Genomic DNA, 17,273 nt, shown 5'->3' with positions numbered 1-17,273 from the left:
ATATCAGGAGTGTGCCTTGGAAATGACATCATCTAAAACATTTCTTAGTGACGTCATATAAAGAAAACCACTCTTCTGTAATCGGTGGCAGATTTTGTATTTCATGGGAGAGGGCATCTCTCTCTTTTTCAAAGAAAGATTACCACTTGTGTGTGTTAAGTGCCGTCAAGTCGCTTCTGACTCATGGCGACCCTATGAATGAAAGTCCTCCAAAACATCCTGTCTTTGACAGCCTTGCTCAGATCTTGCAAACTGAGGGCTGTGGCTTCCTGTATTGAGTCCATCCATCTCTTGTTGGGTCTTCCTCTTTTCCTGCTGCCCTCAACTTTTCCTAGCATGACTGTCTTTTCTAGTGACTCTTCTCATAATATGTCCAAAGTACGACAGCCTCCGTTTAGTCATTTTAGCTTCTAGGGTCAGTCCAGGCTTGATTTGATCTAGAACCCACTGATTTCTTTTTTTGCCAGTCCAGGGTATCCGTAACCCTCTCCTCCAACACCACATTTCAAAGGAATCTATTCTCTTCCTATCAGCTTTCTTCCATGTCCAGCTTTCACACCCATACATAGTAATAGGGAATACGGTGGCATGAATTAACCTAATCTTGGTGGCCAGTGACACATCCTTACACTTCAAAATCTTTTCTAGCTCCTTCACGGCTGCCCTTCCCAGTCTCAATCTCCTTCTGATTTCTTGACTGCAGTCTCCCTTTTGGTTGATGGTGGAGCCAAGGAATAGAAAGTCTTCAACCATTTCAATCTCCTCATTGTCAACCTTAAAGTTGTGTAATTCTCCTGTCTTCCTTACCACTTACACAGGAGATGATCACCCAGAGAGCTATCCATGTTACTTTGTTCTGGTGGAATTACAATGGCTGTCATGAGGAAACTTAAAGATTCACATGATTCTCTTTGGCGAATTCATGTTATTGGATTCCTTCTGCAAGGTCAACCTGCCTGTAATCCAGTTAACAGGCAGCCAGGTCCTTCACTAAGACATTTCTCGACCTGCACAAAGCACGATATAACGCATCTGCCACAATGCCGTTGTTCAGCTTCTGTGAATTTCAATGGGCCTTGTACAAGAGAACTCCTTGGCAGATCCTCTGTCTTGCGGGTCAGATCTGTCTGCCTGAATTTAATTATTTATCGACTTCATGTATACCCTTAGGGTTGCCAACCTCCAGGTAGCAACTGGAGGAAAACAAAGACAGGGACCCTGGTGCTCCCTTCCAACTCTTCTGTAATCCTATGTGCCATTGACTGATCTACTCTGGGCTAGGGATGCTCAAAACCCTCCTGATTCAGCTCATGTCCTGTTTACCGGTCATGAACAAGGGAGCCAGTTTTTCGACAGACTGTTTGTTGACACATTTGTGGCTGTTCAGCTGGTGGCGTCACCAAATTCCTTTTCCCAGCAGCGTGGTGCAGCAGAATCAGCTTTTCACACATGTGCGTTCTCACACGGCCAGTGACAACACGTCTAAATCAGTCATAAATAAATGCTGTGGAAAAAAATCCTACCATTGGGTTTTCATCTAAGTGGTCCTTAGCACTATTAATTGCTGCCTGTCTGCTTGGCTTGGCTGCATTTTCGTGCGCTCACGGTTTTGGGGGGAAACCCCTGATGCAAACCCCAACAGACCCGGCAATTGGTTTACGTCAGGTCACAGTAAGCACATTCAGTCTGACTGTCAGACATGTTCCCCGTGAGATTCGCAGTATCTCTACTCTGGGCGAGTTTTGAATGAGATGGCTGCAGGGCTGCTTATCGACACAGCTGAGATGCTATGTCATTGTGTCTTGAGCACACGGGACCGAGCAGCTGAGCTCATGACCAGCTTTTAAAGAATGCAGCCGCTTAATCTACCTGCAAATACTGTTCCCTTTCAAAGGGGACTGTCGGGGCAGATCTGCTGAACGCATTTAGAATCCACAGATGAAAGCAGGCAAGCAAAAAACAAAGACAAAAAAGATTCTAATATAGGGTTGCCAGGTCCCTCTTCGCAACCAGCGGGAGGTTTTTGGGGCGGAGCCTGAAGAGGGCAGGGTTTGGGGAGGGACTTCAATGCCATAGAGTCCAGTTGCCCTTTCCTCCAGGTGAACTGATCGCTATCGGCTGGAGATCAGTTGTAATAGCAGGAGATCTCCAGCTAGTACCTGGAGGTTGGCAACCCTGTTCTAACTTCACCTGTACGTTGGTGGGACATGAACTGGATCTCTTGGGGCTGCAGTAGATGCCCAAAGGAAACTGTCCACTCAATATGCAACTTTGGTGGAAAAGGGGAAATTGCATGCTACGATCAGCTTCGTTGTCTTTCAAAGGGGATTAGACAGATTCATGGAGGACAAGCCCATCAATAGTAGCCATGGTGTCTAAATGGAACCTCCATGTTCAGAGGCACTGTACCTTTGAATGCAAACTGCCTGGGGACAACAACAGAAGGAGGTTTGGGGCCTCTGTGCTCCATTTGTAGAAGAAGAAGAAGAGTTTGTTTTTAAATGCCAACTTTGTCTACCACTTCACAGAGAATCAAACTGGCTTACAATCACCTTACCTTCCCCTCCCCACAACAGACACCCTGTAAGGTAGGTGAGGCTAAGAGAGCTCTAACAGAGCTGTAACTTGCCCAAGGTCACCCAGCTGGCTTCATGTGTTGGCTTCATGTGTCTGAGTGGGGAAACAAATCCAGTTCACCAGATTAGCCTCCACTGCTCACATGGAGGAGTGGGGAATCAAACCCAGTTCTCCAGATCAGAGTCCACCGCTCCAAACCACTGCTCTTAACCACTGTACCACACTGAAATTGTAGACATCCTAAGGGCATGTGGCTGGCTACTATAAGAATCAGCAAACCCGAGTATGTGGACCCTGGTTACAATGCAGCGTGGCTTTTCACAAAATCCTTGCTGCACTTGTAATGTGGCAGGTCCTTTTCTACCAGCAAGCCCTGCCCACCCAATCAGTTTTCAGATCCTTCCTGTAAGCACCATTAGATATGAAACATCAGATTAATTCATTGATGAATAATGAACAACCTGTACATTAAATAGAAATAATGAATCTAATTGGAACCATTTCTTTCAATTCATCTGCTGCCAAGGGAAAGGGGATACACGAATGCAAAAGGGGGCCTTATACTGAACCAATCTTGCCTACTCTGACTGGCAGCAGTTAAGAACATAAGAACATAAGAAAGGCCATGCTGGATCAGACCAAGGTCCATCAAGTCTAGCAGTCTGTTCACACAGCGGCCAACCAGGTGCCTCTAGGAAGCCCACAAGCAAGACGACTGCAGCAGCACTGTCCTGCCTGTGTACCAAAGCACCTAATAGAATAGGCATGCTTCTCTGATCGTGGAGAGAATAGGTTTGCATCATGACTAGTATCTATTTTGACTAGTAGCCATGGATAGCCCTCTCCTCCATGAACATGTCCCCTCCCCTCTTAAAGCCTTCCAAGTTGGCAGCCATCACCACATCCTGGGGCAGGGAGTTCCACAATTTAACTATGCGAGGGTCTCAGGTAGAGGTCTTTCATATCAACTACTACTGGTTTAGGGAGGGGAGGAACCTCCTTGGGATATGATGTCATAGAGTCCACTTTCGAAAGCAGCCATTTGTTTCCACGGGAACTGATCGTTGTTGTCTGGAAACCAGATCCAGGAAATATCCAGAACGCACCTGGAGGTTGGCAACCCTCCAGGTTTTTCTCTGCCTGACCTACCTCGCAAGATTATTGTGAAGATAAGGTGAGGGAGGAAGAACCAGGCACACCCCTCTGCGTGAAGAGGATCTAATATGTGCCCGATAGAAAGATAACCATTTTACCAGGATGAGTTATTCGGCGCGCACAAGACGTCCCGATGCGCCAGATAAATGCTTCAGCGTTGTGACTATTCTTTGTCTCCTTAATGCTGTCAACAAGGTGTTTTGAAAAGCCAGAGACAGATGAAAGGAGATGACATTGCCATAAAAGGGGACAAAAAGACAAGATAAAAGCAAACCACCGAGGGGGCCTTCCGGAGAGGTGAGTTTCTATAGACATTTTTCCACTGTTAGCAGAAGCACAAAGAAAAACAACGGTTCGCCCGTGGACAGAATGAGACAGTTTCCACTCTCCAGAACGGCTCGCAGCGTTGCGCACGTGTCAGTCAGCGCCGACTTCTCGGCTGTGACGTACCTGTCAGGAAGCCAGCAGCCCACCTTCCATAAAAGGGGTGACCACGCAAGGCCTTTGATCAGAGATCCTCCTCCGCTTCCCTGCCTTTTGACAGTCCCCGGGGCCCTTTTGAACCTTCTCTGCAGAGGGGGGCGATGCCTTCGGGTCGTGGGTCCTTTGATGCCACCCTCGCGGGTCTGGTCCTCCTTTCCTGGTCTGTTGCCTTCAAGCTCCTGACGACCGACGGTAAGGAACAGGGGTGGTGTCTGGCCACGAATACTAGGGGGGGGGGGGACGCAGGTAGGCTTCTGCTTTGGTTGGCATCTGAACCAGGGTTGCCTGGGACACACCTGGAGATTCTGGGGATGGGGAAGGCAAAGTTTGGGGAAGGAGCGCTTAGGATGCCATCGTGTTCCCCCTCTAAAACAGACATTTTCTCTAGGGGAACTGTGTAGCCTGGAGGTTAGCTGTAAGCCCAGGAGATCTCCAGGCCCCACCTAAATTCTGAACCTTCTCAGATCACTCGAGGCTCTTCTCCAGTTCCATTCCATGCTTTCAAGCCAAAGGCGCTTCCTTCCAAACCCCATCCCCCATTTAACCTCACAACAACCCTGTGAGGTTAGATTGTGAGTCCCCTTTCCACTCACCTTGCCCTTTCTTTTCACCTTTTAACCTTCCAGGACATCCAGTTGCTAACATCACACCTAATCCTCTGCATATCACACCGAATCCAGTCACTCCTGCTCATGTCATTTATTTGCATCGAGTTCACTCTTCCCTACTTAAGGATAGATGGGATCGCATTCTAGCAGTATCTGAAGAAGTGAGCGGTGGCTCACGAAAGCTCACACCCTGCCAGAAATTTTGTTAGTCTTTAAGGTGCTACCGGACTCTTGCTCATTTTGATCCTTTCTTTGTTTGGGTCTATGTTCTCGTTGCAGCTAGAAATGTTTCCTATGAAGCGGGAGAAGAGCAGAGGGTCTGGGCTGAGGAAGGGGGCCCCGCCATCCTTCCCTGTCACCTGAACCCTCAGACGCTGGAGAGCAACTTAGGAGAGGTGTACAAGAGGCTGTCGGTTCGATGGAAGCGGCGGGGGAGCAGGTAAGAGGAGGGACCCGTTCTGACCTCAGATGGGTCTTTGTTGTTCTTCTCCTTCTAGCTCATTTATTCTGCTTCCCATCCATTTCCCCCATCCCATTGACCACGCTCTTGTCAACCTCTCTTCCAGCCCCTTTCCTAGTTTATGCCAGGACTAACACAAGCTCTTGCCATTTATGCATGGCTGTTTCCTCGTGGTCACCCCGCCGACTACTTCGGGGCTTTGCCTTGATTATGCATGCATTTCCCGACTATCAGAGGTCACTTCGCTCTCCCTGCACATTTCCATGTGTTTCAACCGGGTTTTCTGGACGCTGGCTAAACACGAATCCAGTAAACGCGGGCAAAAAGTGCGGAAATGCCAGAGGAGAGCGAAGCAACCTCTGATGGCGGGAAAATGCATAATCTAGGAAAAGCCCCAAAGAATCATAGAATTGGAAGGGACCACCAGGGTCATCTAGTCCAACCCCCTGCATAATGCAGGAAATTCCAAACTACCCCCACACACACCTCCAATGACCCCGACTCCATGCCCAGAAGATGGCCAAGATGCCCTTCCTCTCATCATCTGCCTAAGGTCATCGAATCAGCATTGCTGACAGGTGGCCATCTAGCCTCTGCTTAAAAACCTCCGGGGAAGCTCACCACTTCCCGGGGAAGCCTGTTCCACTGAGGAACCGCTCTAACTGTTAGAAAGTTATTCCTAATGTCTAGACGGAAACTCTTTTGATTTAATTTCAACCCGATAGTTCTGGTCCGACCTTCTGGGGCAACATCTTTGTTGCCCTCCTCTGGACACGTTCCAGCTTGCTAGAAGTCGGCGGGGTGACTGCGAGGAAACAGCCATACATCAATGGCCTCTCTCTCGTCGCCTCCAGGTCCCCCCAGGTGCACCACATGGTGCTCGAAGTGGCGCCCAGCGGCCTCAAGACGCGGGCCCGTTCCATGATGCCCCGAGCGTCGGTGCAGGACACGGACTTCCTCCGCGGGAATTTCTCGCTGCAGATCCGGCCCACATCACGCGACGATGCAGGGAGATATTGGGCACGGGTGGAATACGGCAGCCAGGTGCACTGTTGTGCACTGAAACTTGAAGTGGTGTCAGGTAAGTGGGTTCGATGCTCGGAAGGGGCTTATAAAAAGCACAGCGTTCTGTTGAATCGAGGCCCTCAGGGGAGCTACCTGGAGAGAGCGGCCGATCTACTATGGAACTAATGAAGCTTAAGCTTCAGGGCCCCTAATCCCGGAGGGGCCCCCTGAACAACTCTTGCTTTTTAATAAGTTAATTTTTCAACAAAATCGACGGAGTTTTTTAAAGAGTTTGTTATTAAAATAAGGCTATTTTAATGATAGAATCATAAGCCAATGGGCTGAAGTACTTAATACAGACCTTAGAATATGCCCTAATACCCATTTCACACGGCCTCAAAATGTCCCTGTAATCGGTCAAATTTCAATACAATACAATACAATACAATACAATACAATACAATACAATACAATACCTTTATTGGCATCTTAAAATAGTAAAACACAGCGTAAAAGAATAGGATAAAATCATTATTATTATTCATTTAAAAAGATGGTTTATCAATTGGAGTTAAAAGTTTGTGGCGTGTTTGAGCTCTCTTGAATCTAATGATCTTTGGAGATTGAGGGCTGTAGCTAAAAAGGAGGCTACTGAAGCAGTGAGATTCCTGTCCTGGTCGGCTAGGAGGAAGCGAGTTAGATTCCTTCTTGGTCTTGTACTTCGAGAATCTGGCAGGCGGCTAAACATTAAATGGTGAGATCCGCTGTGGAATGAGCAGTCCAACAGGATATGATCCACCAAGTCGGGGACTCCAGCGTCACAGGCGCATAATCAGGCAGGTCAGATTTCAAAATTTCCTCGGGGGCTTGCAGCGCCCAAACCTCCAGCTGTATGGGTTTGCCAGGCTCGCCAGAATCTATTCACAGCCTACATTTGGGCAGCTGGATCCTTGAATCCTTAGTTAAAACTTTATTACGGTCCACAGCCAGCACAAAAACAGGTACAGGGAATAAACAAAAGAAATAAGATCAATATACAACCAACTACCAATACACATGGTACATACCAAGCACAAACTGTTGAATAAACCTGTAGCCAAATTTACAATTTGAAACTCTCCCTGACAAATACTAAAAATTAAATCCTCCCCAGGGACTTTAAAACTCTGTCACTCTTTATGTTAAAAGGCCCTTTTTACTTTTTTGGCTTAATAGTTCTATAGCTCAGCCCTTAGGCTAGAGCCAATCGGAACCATAAAAGACCCCCGAATTCTCAATTCAGGCTGCACTCCTCTCGCTTGTGAATTTTAACACCAAAAAAACCAGATTTTCACCTCTTTATCCTAACGGGCCCCCTCCGATGAGAACTCCAGGTCCTACCTCGAGGCTGGCAATCCTTGAGTCTTACGTTTAATTCTCTTTTTACCCCCACAGCAACTGCAAACCCTCCTGGTCCAGTGGTTGAGTCTGAGCCTGTTAAGCTAACCTGTAACTCCACGCTTCCGGAAAAGCCCAAAAAGATCCAGTGGTTCCATGACAGTCAGCTTATCACCACATCTGGTCGTTTCCAGCCTGTGGACCAAACTCTGTTCATCTCCAGATCAATGGGCAGCGACTCCGGACCCTGGGTCTGTGAGCTGACCTATGCAGGTGGTGAAAGAGTTTCTGTCACACACCACCTTCAAGTCTTAGGTAAGAGATCAGCCTCCACCTCAGCTTCTTCCAAACTGTGGATTGTTTCATTTGGAGCAATGAGAGTCCACTTTTCTCTCAATTCCATCTTCTCTGGATGAGCAAACAGATATCATGAGGAGGGGCCATGGCTCAGTGGTAGAGCATCTGTTCGGCAAGCAGAAGGTCCCAGTTTTGATCCCCAGCATCTCCAGTTAAAGGGACTAGGCCCTATGTGTGTGTGTGTGTGTAAAGTGCCGTCAAGTCCCAGCCAACTTATGGCGACCCCTTTTTGGGGGGGTTTTCATGGCAAGAGACTAACAGAGCTGGTTTGCCAGTGCCTTCCTCTGCACAGCAACCCTGGTATTACTTGGTGGTCTCCCATCCAAATACTAACCAGGGCTGACCCTGCTTAGCTTCTGAGATCTGACAAGATCAGGCTAGCCTGGGCCATCCAGGCCCTATGAGGAGCAGTTAAAACACTTAGTGCTGTTTAGCTTAGACGGTGGTTGGGAGATATGACAGAGGTCCATAAAATTATGCATGGTTTGTAGAAAGTGGACAGGGAGAAGCTTTTCTCCCTCTCTCATAATACCAGAACACCGGGTCATCTGCTGAAGCTGGAGAGTGAAAGATTCAAAACAGATAAAAGGAAGTATTTCTTCCATGCCCCAGGATATGGTGAGGGCTGCCAACTTGGAAGGCTTGAAGAGGGGAGTGGACATGTTCATGGAGGAGAGGGCTATCCATGGCTACTAGACAAAATGAATACTAGTCGTGATGCATGCCTATTCTCTCCAGGATCAGAGGAGCAGGCCTATGATATTAGGTGCTGTGGAACACAGGCAGGATGCTGCTGCTACAGTCGTCTTGCTTGTGGGCTTCCTAGAGGCCCCTGGTTGGCCACTGTGTGAACAGACAGCTGGACTTGATGGGCCTTGGTCTGATCCAGCAGGGCTTGTCCTATGTTCTTATGTTCCCTGTGCAGGATTTCCTGTGCCAGCCCATCCTGTAGTCTATGCCGCAGCAGGATCCGACGTTCACCTGCCCTGCATATTGAATTTCAATCCCTTGGACTACGTCAACTCACAGGTAGCCGTCTGTTGGAGCCACGTGGCCGGGGATGACCAGAAGGCCAAGTCCAACCAGCATCAAGAAAACAATAGGAATATTACCTTATATCTCCCTGCTGTGGGGCCTGATAGTGCTGGCCAGTATCTCTGTGCGGTCTCCATCAATGGCACAACCATCTCTAAGACTGTCACTCTGATAGTAATGACAGGTGAGGCGGACATCTGGTAGGATGGGAAGGGTTTTGGTTTTTTTTGCATAGAGTTTAGGGAACCCCCTTGCCCTTTGCGGCTATCAATTAGGGTTCTCAAGAGGAGATCACACTGCCCACAATTCTCCTGTTAGATACAGGAGGCTCTCGAGAGCCACCATGGTGTAGTGGTTAAGAGCAATGGACTCTAATCTGGAGAGCCAGGTTTGAGTCCCCACTCCCCCACGTGAAGCCTGCTGGGTGATCTTGGGCTAGTCACAGTTGTCTCCGAACTCTCTCAGCCTCATCTACCTCACAAGGTGTCTGTTGTGGGGAGAGGAAGGGAAGGAGATTGTCAGCTGGTCTGATTCTTCCTTAAGTGGTGGAGAAAGTCGGCATATAAAAACCAACTCTTCTTCCTTCTTTTAACGGGGCTTATTCCTTGCATGGTGCCAGCGTGGTGTAGTGGATAAGAGCGGTGGTTTGGAGCGGTGGAGTCTGATCTGGAGAACTGGGTTTGATTCCCCACTCCTCCACATGAGCGGCGGAGGCTAATCTGGCAAACTGGATTTGTTTCCCCACTCCTACACACGAAGCCAGCTGGGTGACCTTGGGCTAGTCACAGCTCTCTCAGCCCCACCTACCTCACAGGGTGTCTGTTGTGGGGAGGGGAAGGGAAGGTGATTGTAAACCTGTTTGATTCTTACTTAAGTGGGAGAGAAAGTTGGCATATTAAAACCAGCTCTTCTCCTCCTCCTCCTCCTCCTCTTCCTCCTCCTTCTTTTTCTTCTTCTTCTTCGTTGGTTAATGAATCTATTAATTCCTTAAATGGCAAATGATACACCAGCTTAGTATCAGATGCCGGGAATCAATGCGTGGAAGTCAGCGATGGACTCACTTTTAACAAGAAATGTTATACGCAGGTGATAGATGTGAGTTTGAAAGGAAATTACTGTCTTGGGTAATGGATGCATTTTTCCTCCCCCCCCCCCAGTCATCCCAAGCATCGAGGGGCCCATCCTGGAAGGATCTCGCTTGCTGCTCACCTGCAGTCCAAGCCAACCCCCAGGAAAGGTGCATTTTCAATGGAAGTTGTTGGGGTCAGAGCCTGCAAATAGTTCCAAGGCTGTCTCCAGGAGTTCTGAGCGCTCGACCATGGGCTGGATCCGGGAGTTCTCCAAGGTGTCAGCTGAGGACGCCGGGACCTGGGAATGCAGCATCCACAGCCCAGAAGGGAGGCTGGGCTCTGTGCAGTATCACCTGGAAATTGCAGGTACTCTTTCCCGCTTTCTTTATTCAGAGCTCGATGCCAGCGTCGGGGTCTGACCATGTGTAGGCGGTAGTCTTACCCACAGGAGTAAGTCCTGCGGACCTCGACGGAACTTGTTTCTGAGTAAAAGTGAGAATGGGGCTGCTTGACCACCCACATAACTGCAACTGCTCAATTCTGGTTTCAGGGCATGATTCAATCAGGCAATGGAAAGGGATTGTTGAGAGCCAGCGTGCTGTAGTGGTTAAGAACGGGGGTTTGGAGCGGCGGACTCTGATCTGGAGAACCGGGTTTGATTCCCCACTCCTCCACATGAGCGGCGGACGTTAATCTGGTGAACTGGATTTGTTTCCCCATTCCTCCGCATGAAACCAGCTAGGTGACCTTGGGCTAGTCACAGCTCTCTTAGAGCTCTCTCAGCCCCCCCCACCTCACAGGGTGTCTGTTGTGGGGAGGGGAAGGGAAAGTAATTGTAAGCTGGTTTGATTCTGCCTTAAGTGGTAGAGAAAGTCGGCATATAAAAACTAATGCTTCTTGTTCTTGTTTTTGTTCTTCTTTTCTTCTTCTTCTTCTTCCTCCTCCTCCTGTTGTTGTTGTTGTTGTTGTTGTCTTCTTCTTCTTCTTCTCCTCTGATTTTGACTGTCTCTGTGTACCTATAGCCCTTGTGATAGAGAAACAGCGGGCCCATACTCTGTGGCTGTATGGCCAAGTCCTTGGGGGGGGGGGCATCGATAACAGTCTTTTGCTCCCCAAATATCTTTAACTGCCACCACCCATGCTGCCTCTTTAACTGCCACCGCCCATGCTGCCAATGCTTCTCCTGCTGTCTCTTCCCCTGGGCGTGACTCCCCAGTCTTGCAACTCAGCTGCTGTGGTCTAAGCCCCAATCCACAGCCTCCACCCCACCCCCCCACCTAGGGATGCCAGCCCCCTTGGCCACCATTGGAGTAGGGGGGCAGGGTTGCCAACTCCAGATTAGGAAATTCCTGGAGATTTTGGGGGTGAAGACTGGTAAGTGTAGGGTTTGGGGTGGGGAGGAACCTCCCCAGGATATAATGCCATAAAGTCCACCTTCCAAAGCGGCCATTTTTCTCCAGAGGAACTGATGTCTGTCGTCTGGAGACCAGTTGTAATTTTGGGAGATCTCCAGGTCCCACCTGGAAGTTGGCAATAGGGTTGCCAGCTCCAGGTTGGGAAATACCTGGAGATTTTGGGGGATGGACTGAGGAGGGGTGGGGTTTGGAGAGGGGAAGGGCTTCAATGGGGTATGACGCCATAGAGTCCACCTTTCAAGCCAACCATTTTCTCCAGGGGAACTGACCTCTGTCGCCTGGAAATCAGTTGTAATAGCGAGAGATCTCAAGCCACCCCCTGGAGGTTTAAACAATCTTAAATATACAACCTGTGCCAGTATTAAGGATACTTCATAGAAGAGGCAGCACAAAGGCTCATAAATCAACAATCCATAATAGGAAAATGTACACTAGATCTTTTATTGCTAGGCAATTACAGCATTACTTCATGCTGTTGCCTATACACAATTAAACACAATAGCAAAAATCCCCTAACTACCTAAGACAACCTAACAACATGAAACATACAAGGGAAAAGAACTGCAATTCAGCAACGACGTGAGAAGGTCCAAGTCATAGACAACAACCGCGTCTGCACCCATTCTTGACCATGTTAGCCGAATTGCTCTATGATATGGGGAAATTAGCTTAAGCAATCGGTAACTATGTATTTATAAAGTGGGATGCACTCAGCTATACCAGAATCCGTTTAATGAGACCTTGAATAAAGACAGACAATGGATTCCAAATTAAATAGAGTTTATGTAGTTTTCTTTCAAATCAGTGTTGCATACACACATACATAGAAATCTAAGAAATAAGAGAGAGGAGTACAGAGACATTTGCCGTAAGGCAGGTAGGAATATTTTTACGGGAATATACGATACCTTCCTGTAGTCCAGAGTTCCATAGGATCAAGATGAATAAATGGGGGGGGGGGGCATGGGGAATAAATAGAGGGCAGGGGTAGCCCCCTGCGTACTCTAGCATGGCTGCTCACTCCGGCAGAGTGACAGGCTGCATGAAATGGGAAGCCCTAAGGTCAGGTTATGGGTGTGGGCTACCCCAGTTATACTGTTTCTCTGGGGGCGGGATGATTGGATTAACCCTGCTAGATTCCCAGGTGACAAAAGGGTGACAAAAGACCTTAATGGTCTGCTACCTGGGTGGGGACAATTTGGAAATCTATTCTGATTCCAATGGCTTGTGCAACCCCAGGAGAAGTCAGGAGTCTCGCTGATTGGCTTAATGGCTTGAAACAAAAGGTGCGATTGCTGCTAATGTCTGGAGATTGTTGCTGAAGAGCGAGTCATTGTTATCTCAATGTCTGCTGAATGGCTTTGCTGAACTAGTCCGATGTTGCAAGAGGGGGGGTGTTGGTGCAGGCTCCATGCCTGGACGTATTCCCTGCAATATGGCTTTCACTGGAGCAGGATACACAGGAACATAGATGCCCTCTGGTTTGCTGGAGGGACTACTTTGGCTGCTGCTCTTTGACTGCCGGTTTCGCAGGATGAAGAGGAGTCCTTTCCATGGCGGCACAGGCTTGCCGCTTGGTCTGGAGAGGCTGCTGCACACACCTGCCGGGGTTGCCATGACCAGTCCAGGAGATTGGCAACCCGTATGCTTACAACCATGAAGGTTCCAATTGGTGCCCTAAGGTCCAGTTCCTTCTAGGGTGCAGAAAGGTCCAGGGGAGAGCCCCAAGGCAAAATAATACAACTTGAAGAGGAGAACGTGTAGCCAGCTGTAGCACGTTTCGCTATGCTTCGTCAGCTCATTCAAAGTTTATTGGCTCCTAATGCATGTCAATTTCACATTTACTGCATGCTGTAGGATGCCTCCTGAAAAACTACTTGTGCGTCTATTAGTCCTAGACTGTAAGGTGCGCACCGGGAGAAACTGGGTGCGCATCTTACAGTCTAGGACGCACAATTTTCCTATTATGGACTGTTGATTTATGAGCCTTCGTGCTACCCCCTGGAGGTTGTCAACCCTAGTTGACAACCTTCTGGCAGCGGCTCTTCAGAGAGACAGGTTTAGAGGAGTCAAGAAAGGGGAGCCAAGCTAGAGGGACACCCAGTTGTCTGTGGAGCTTTCTTCTCCCCACTCAGTAAAACAAGCTTGTGGGAGGGCTAATTCTTCACAGACCCATGACTCTCGGTTGATCAGAGTCAGTATTGTCTGCTCAGTTCAGCAGCGGCTCTCCAGGGCCTCAGGCAGAGGTCCTTCACATCACCTCTTTGCCTAGCCCCTTTAACTTGAGATGCCAGGGACTGAACGTGGTACCTTCTGCATGCCAAGCAGATGCTCTTCCACTGAGCCACGCCCCTCCCCTCCCACGACAGCCAGGCTTTATCCCTTCTTGATCTGCTTGTCCCACCACAGGCGATGTAACTGCACCCTTATTTTGCAGGTGCCCAAGTTGCTAGTCCACAGCAAAACTTGGTGCCAGGGCAGATAACGTCTGGACTGGTGACCTTCCTCTTGGTCCTGGTGGTCGCCATAGCAGTTCTGACCCTCTTGACACGAAGGGTAAGCTCCCGGGCCGCCTCGTTTCTTCTCCAGCCCCCACCGACAACTTCGGGCCGTTGCTTGGATTGTGAATTTTTACAGACAGTGTTGGCTGATTGCACAACACCCAAACGGATTAAAGCAGGGGTTTCCCAACTAGGGTTGCCAGCCTCCAGGTGGGACCTGGGGATCCCCTGGAATTACAGCTCATCTCCAGGCTACAGAGATCAGGGGAGGGGCTGTGGCTCAGCGGTAGAGCATCTGCTTGGCATGCGGAAGGCCCCAGGTTCAGTCCCTAGCATCTCCAGTTAAAGGGACTGGGCCGGGAGGTGATGTGAAAGACCTCTGCCTGAGACCCTGGAGAGCTGCTACCGGTCTGAGCAGACAATACTGACTTTGATGGACCGAGGGTCTGATCCAGTAGAAGGCAGCTTCATGTGTTCATGTGTTCTCCTGGAGAAAATGGATGCTTCGGAGGGTGAATTCTCTGGCATTGCACACCGCTGAGGTCCCTGTCTTCCCCAGGCTCCACCCGCAAATCTCCATAATTTCCCCAACCTGGCACTGGCAACCCTATCCAGGTGGGGCCTGGATTTCTCCCGGAGTTACAACTGATCTGCAGACTACAGAGATCAGTCCCCCTAGAGGAAGGGGCAGCTTTGGTGGGCGTCGCATCTGTGGCATCACATCTTTCCTGTGCTCCCTCCCCGGGCACCGTCCCCACGTCTCCAGGAGTTCCCCAACCTGGATCTGGCAACCCTACCCTTCCCCATCCCCTGCTAGTAGCCAGAGGGGACCCCGCAACCCTAACGACAGCCCTACTGCAGAGACGCAAACCTTGCAAACCAAGTCCGGAACAAATAATCTCCCAAATGTCAAATTGATCCTGAAGTCATTAAACCCTGAAACGCAGGGTCAATTCTGAAGCTTGCTCAAAGCTCTTCTTTTAAATGCGACTTTTAAAATGACTATTCACGGTCCCGATGCAAAAGGAGAAATCCTCCCCCCTCACACACACACACTCGTGGGCTCCTTGTTTGCATAGCCATTAGCAATCGCCGGTTGCATAGCTAACGCGCAGCTGTGATTTTGCATGTTTCCTTGAGGGGATTCTTCGCGGCGGAGCAAACGCAAAAGGTCCCGCTAAAGGGGCTCTTAAGTCATGCGAAGCAGGTATGCGCCGGCTTCGCAGTCACTTCCTGAACGATGGTTCACCTTGAAATACTCAAAAAAATATGCGGGGCGCTTCAGCCTGGACCGCGCGGCTAATTACCAAGCATAAATGGGCCATGACTCTGTTTCTGACTTATGGTAATGGAGATGGCTTCATCTGAACCACTGGGTTTGCCTTGTAATTCTCTTTGCCCCCAAAGACCATTTATGCATGGCTGTTTCCTCGCAGTCACCCCGCCGACTGCTTCGGGGCTTTGCTTCGATGATGCTTGCCTTTTCCGACCGTCAGAAGTCGCCTCACTCTCCCCGTGTGTTGCGGCGCGTTTTGCCCACGTCTTCTGGATTTGTGTTTAACCAGCATCCAGAAAGATGCAGGGAAACACGCAGGGAGAGCAAGGCGACCTCTGGCGGTTGGAAAATGCAAGCATAATCAAAGCAAAGCCCCAAAGTGGTTGGCAGAGCCACTGCGAGGAAACAGCCATGCATCAATGGCCAAAGGGTCCTTCCGCTTGCTGATGAGCACAGAACAGAGAGGGAATCATAGAATCATAGAGTTAGGGATCACCAGGGTCATCTAGTCCACCCCCTGCACAATGCAGGAAATTCACCACTACCTCCCCCCACACTCCCCAGTGAACCCCCCTACTCCATGCCCAAAAGATGGCCAAGATGCCCTCCTTCTCATGATCTGCCTAAGTTCACAGAATCAGCACTGCTGACAGATGGACATCTAGCCTCTTCTTCAAAACCTCTAGGGAAGGAGAGCTCACCACCTCCCGAGGAAGCCTGTCCCACCGAGGAACCGTTCTAACAGAAAGTTCTTCCTAATGTCTAGACGGAAAATCTTTTGATTTAATTTCGACCTGTTGGTTCTGGTCCAACCTTCTGGGGCAACATCATTCCAATCCCTCCCTATGTTTTCTTTTAGACACCCTCGCTGAACTTCCCAGCACTGGATAGACTGGTAGCAGCTGCCCTTCCGGGAAAAGAGGTCAAGGACGCTGTCCACGAAGAGAAGGTCCTGCAGATGGAACCGTGATGACCACAAAGAGTGAAGGTCATGTCCATGACAACTGTGAAGGGGAGTCCAAAGGCCCTGTGAAGCACAGACTTGGAGGGGTGTCATGAGGATTTGAGAACCGGGAGGTTCTCAAACTATATCTTCTCCTATGAAACCCAAAGCAGACTGCGGGGTCTGATCTGGAGGTGGAAAACGGGTGCGGAAGAACTCTGAGATGCCTTCTGGTTTTTACGCTGGTCTGCTGTGGGAGGTTGAACCTGAGGTGACAGTTTTAAATAAAACAAGGGAAATGTTATGAGAAAAGGGTTTTTTTTGCTTGTCGTGGGCAGTATGAGCTTTAGAGAAGGGATGCAGGAAAAACAATCAATGACTGGAGGATTCGGAAGTGTCTTGGCTCTAGAAACGTTCTGTCTAACTCTGTTTTCACTCTTTCCGCTTGCCTAATGCGTTTTTACAATCATGCTGTGTCAATGGAAATACCTTTAAAAAACCTTTCGTTGCTTTTCAGCACGTTTCATTCATTTATTATGATGATGCATTGTTATTCTTCTTCTTTCAAAGCTGTAAAGAAAAATCGGATACTGTACCTTTGGCTTCTGAGTGATTCTGTGGCTGCTGCTGGACAGATTTAAGAAATAAATAAAGGTTTGATGGATGGAAAATCTGTTCCTTTCTAGCTTTGTTTCCCGTCGGCTTTGTTGCTGAACACTTACAGATGAGACAAGGGTGAGAAGAAGAAGAAGAAGAAGAGCTGGTTTTTATACTCCACTTTTCTCTACCTTTTAAGGAGTCTCAAACATTGGTCTTTTATGCATGGCTGTTTCACTCGCCGTCACCCCTTCAACGACTTTGGGTCTTTGTGTTGATTATGCATGCCGTTTACGACCGTCAGAGGTCACCTCGCTCCCCCCCTGCGTTTCCCCGTGTTTTGCCCTCATTTTCAGGGACATGTTTTATCTCGAATTTGAAAACACGGGCAAAACGCGGGGAAACGCAGGGGGA

The 17,273-nt window shown here is 49.0% G+C and overlaps 1 protein-coding gene across 1 annotated transcript; it reads left to right on the top strand.

The window, feature by feature from the left end:
* The first annotated feature begins 4,316 nt into the window (after positions 1-4,316).
* LAG3 (lymphocyte activating 3) lies at positions 4,317-16,289 on the top strand. The gene is made up of 8 exons (XM_056848424.1): positions 4,317-4,407; positions 5,103-5,262; positions 6,138-6,364; positions 7,723-7,980; positions 8,948-9,241; positions 10,215-10,493; positions 13,980-14,098; positions 16,179-16,289. The coding sequence occupies exons 1-8, from the start codon at positions 4,317-4,319 to the stop codon at positions 16,287-16,289; spliced, it is 1,539 nt and encodes a 512-aa protein (XP_056704402.1).
* Positions 16,290-17,273: the final 984 nt, after the last annotated feature.

Source organism: Euleptes europaea, chromosome 4 (assembly GCF_029931775.1).
Source record: "Euleptes europaea isolate rEulEur1 chromosome 4, rEulEur1.hap1, whole genome shotgun sequence".
Lineage (NCBI taxonomy): Eukaryota > Metazoa > Chordata > Lepidosauria > Squamata > Sphaerodactylidae > Euleptes > Euleptes europaea.
Note: the sequence above shows the minus strand (reverse complement) of the source record. Positions and strands in the feature narration are given on the sequence as shown.

Excerpts from the sequence above, each read along its gene's own strand:
- LAG3 (XM_056848424.1), top strand. The coding sequence starts at position 4,317 with ATGCCTTCGGGTCGTGGGTCCTTTGATGCCACCCTCGCGGGTCTGGTC. Across the intron at positions 7,981-8,947 it reads ACACCACCTTCAAGTCTTAG|GATTTCCTGTGCCAGCCCAT; the intron begins GTAAGAGATCAG and ends TTCCCTGTGCAG. Across the intron at positions 14,099-16,178 it reads TGACCCTCTTGACACGAAGG|ACACCCTCGCTGAACTTCCC; the intron begins GTAAGCTCCCGG and ends GTTTTCTTTTAG.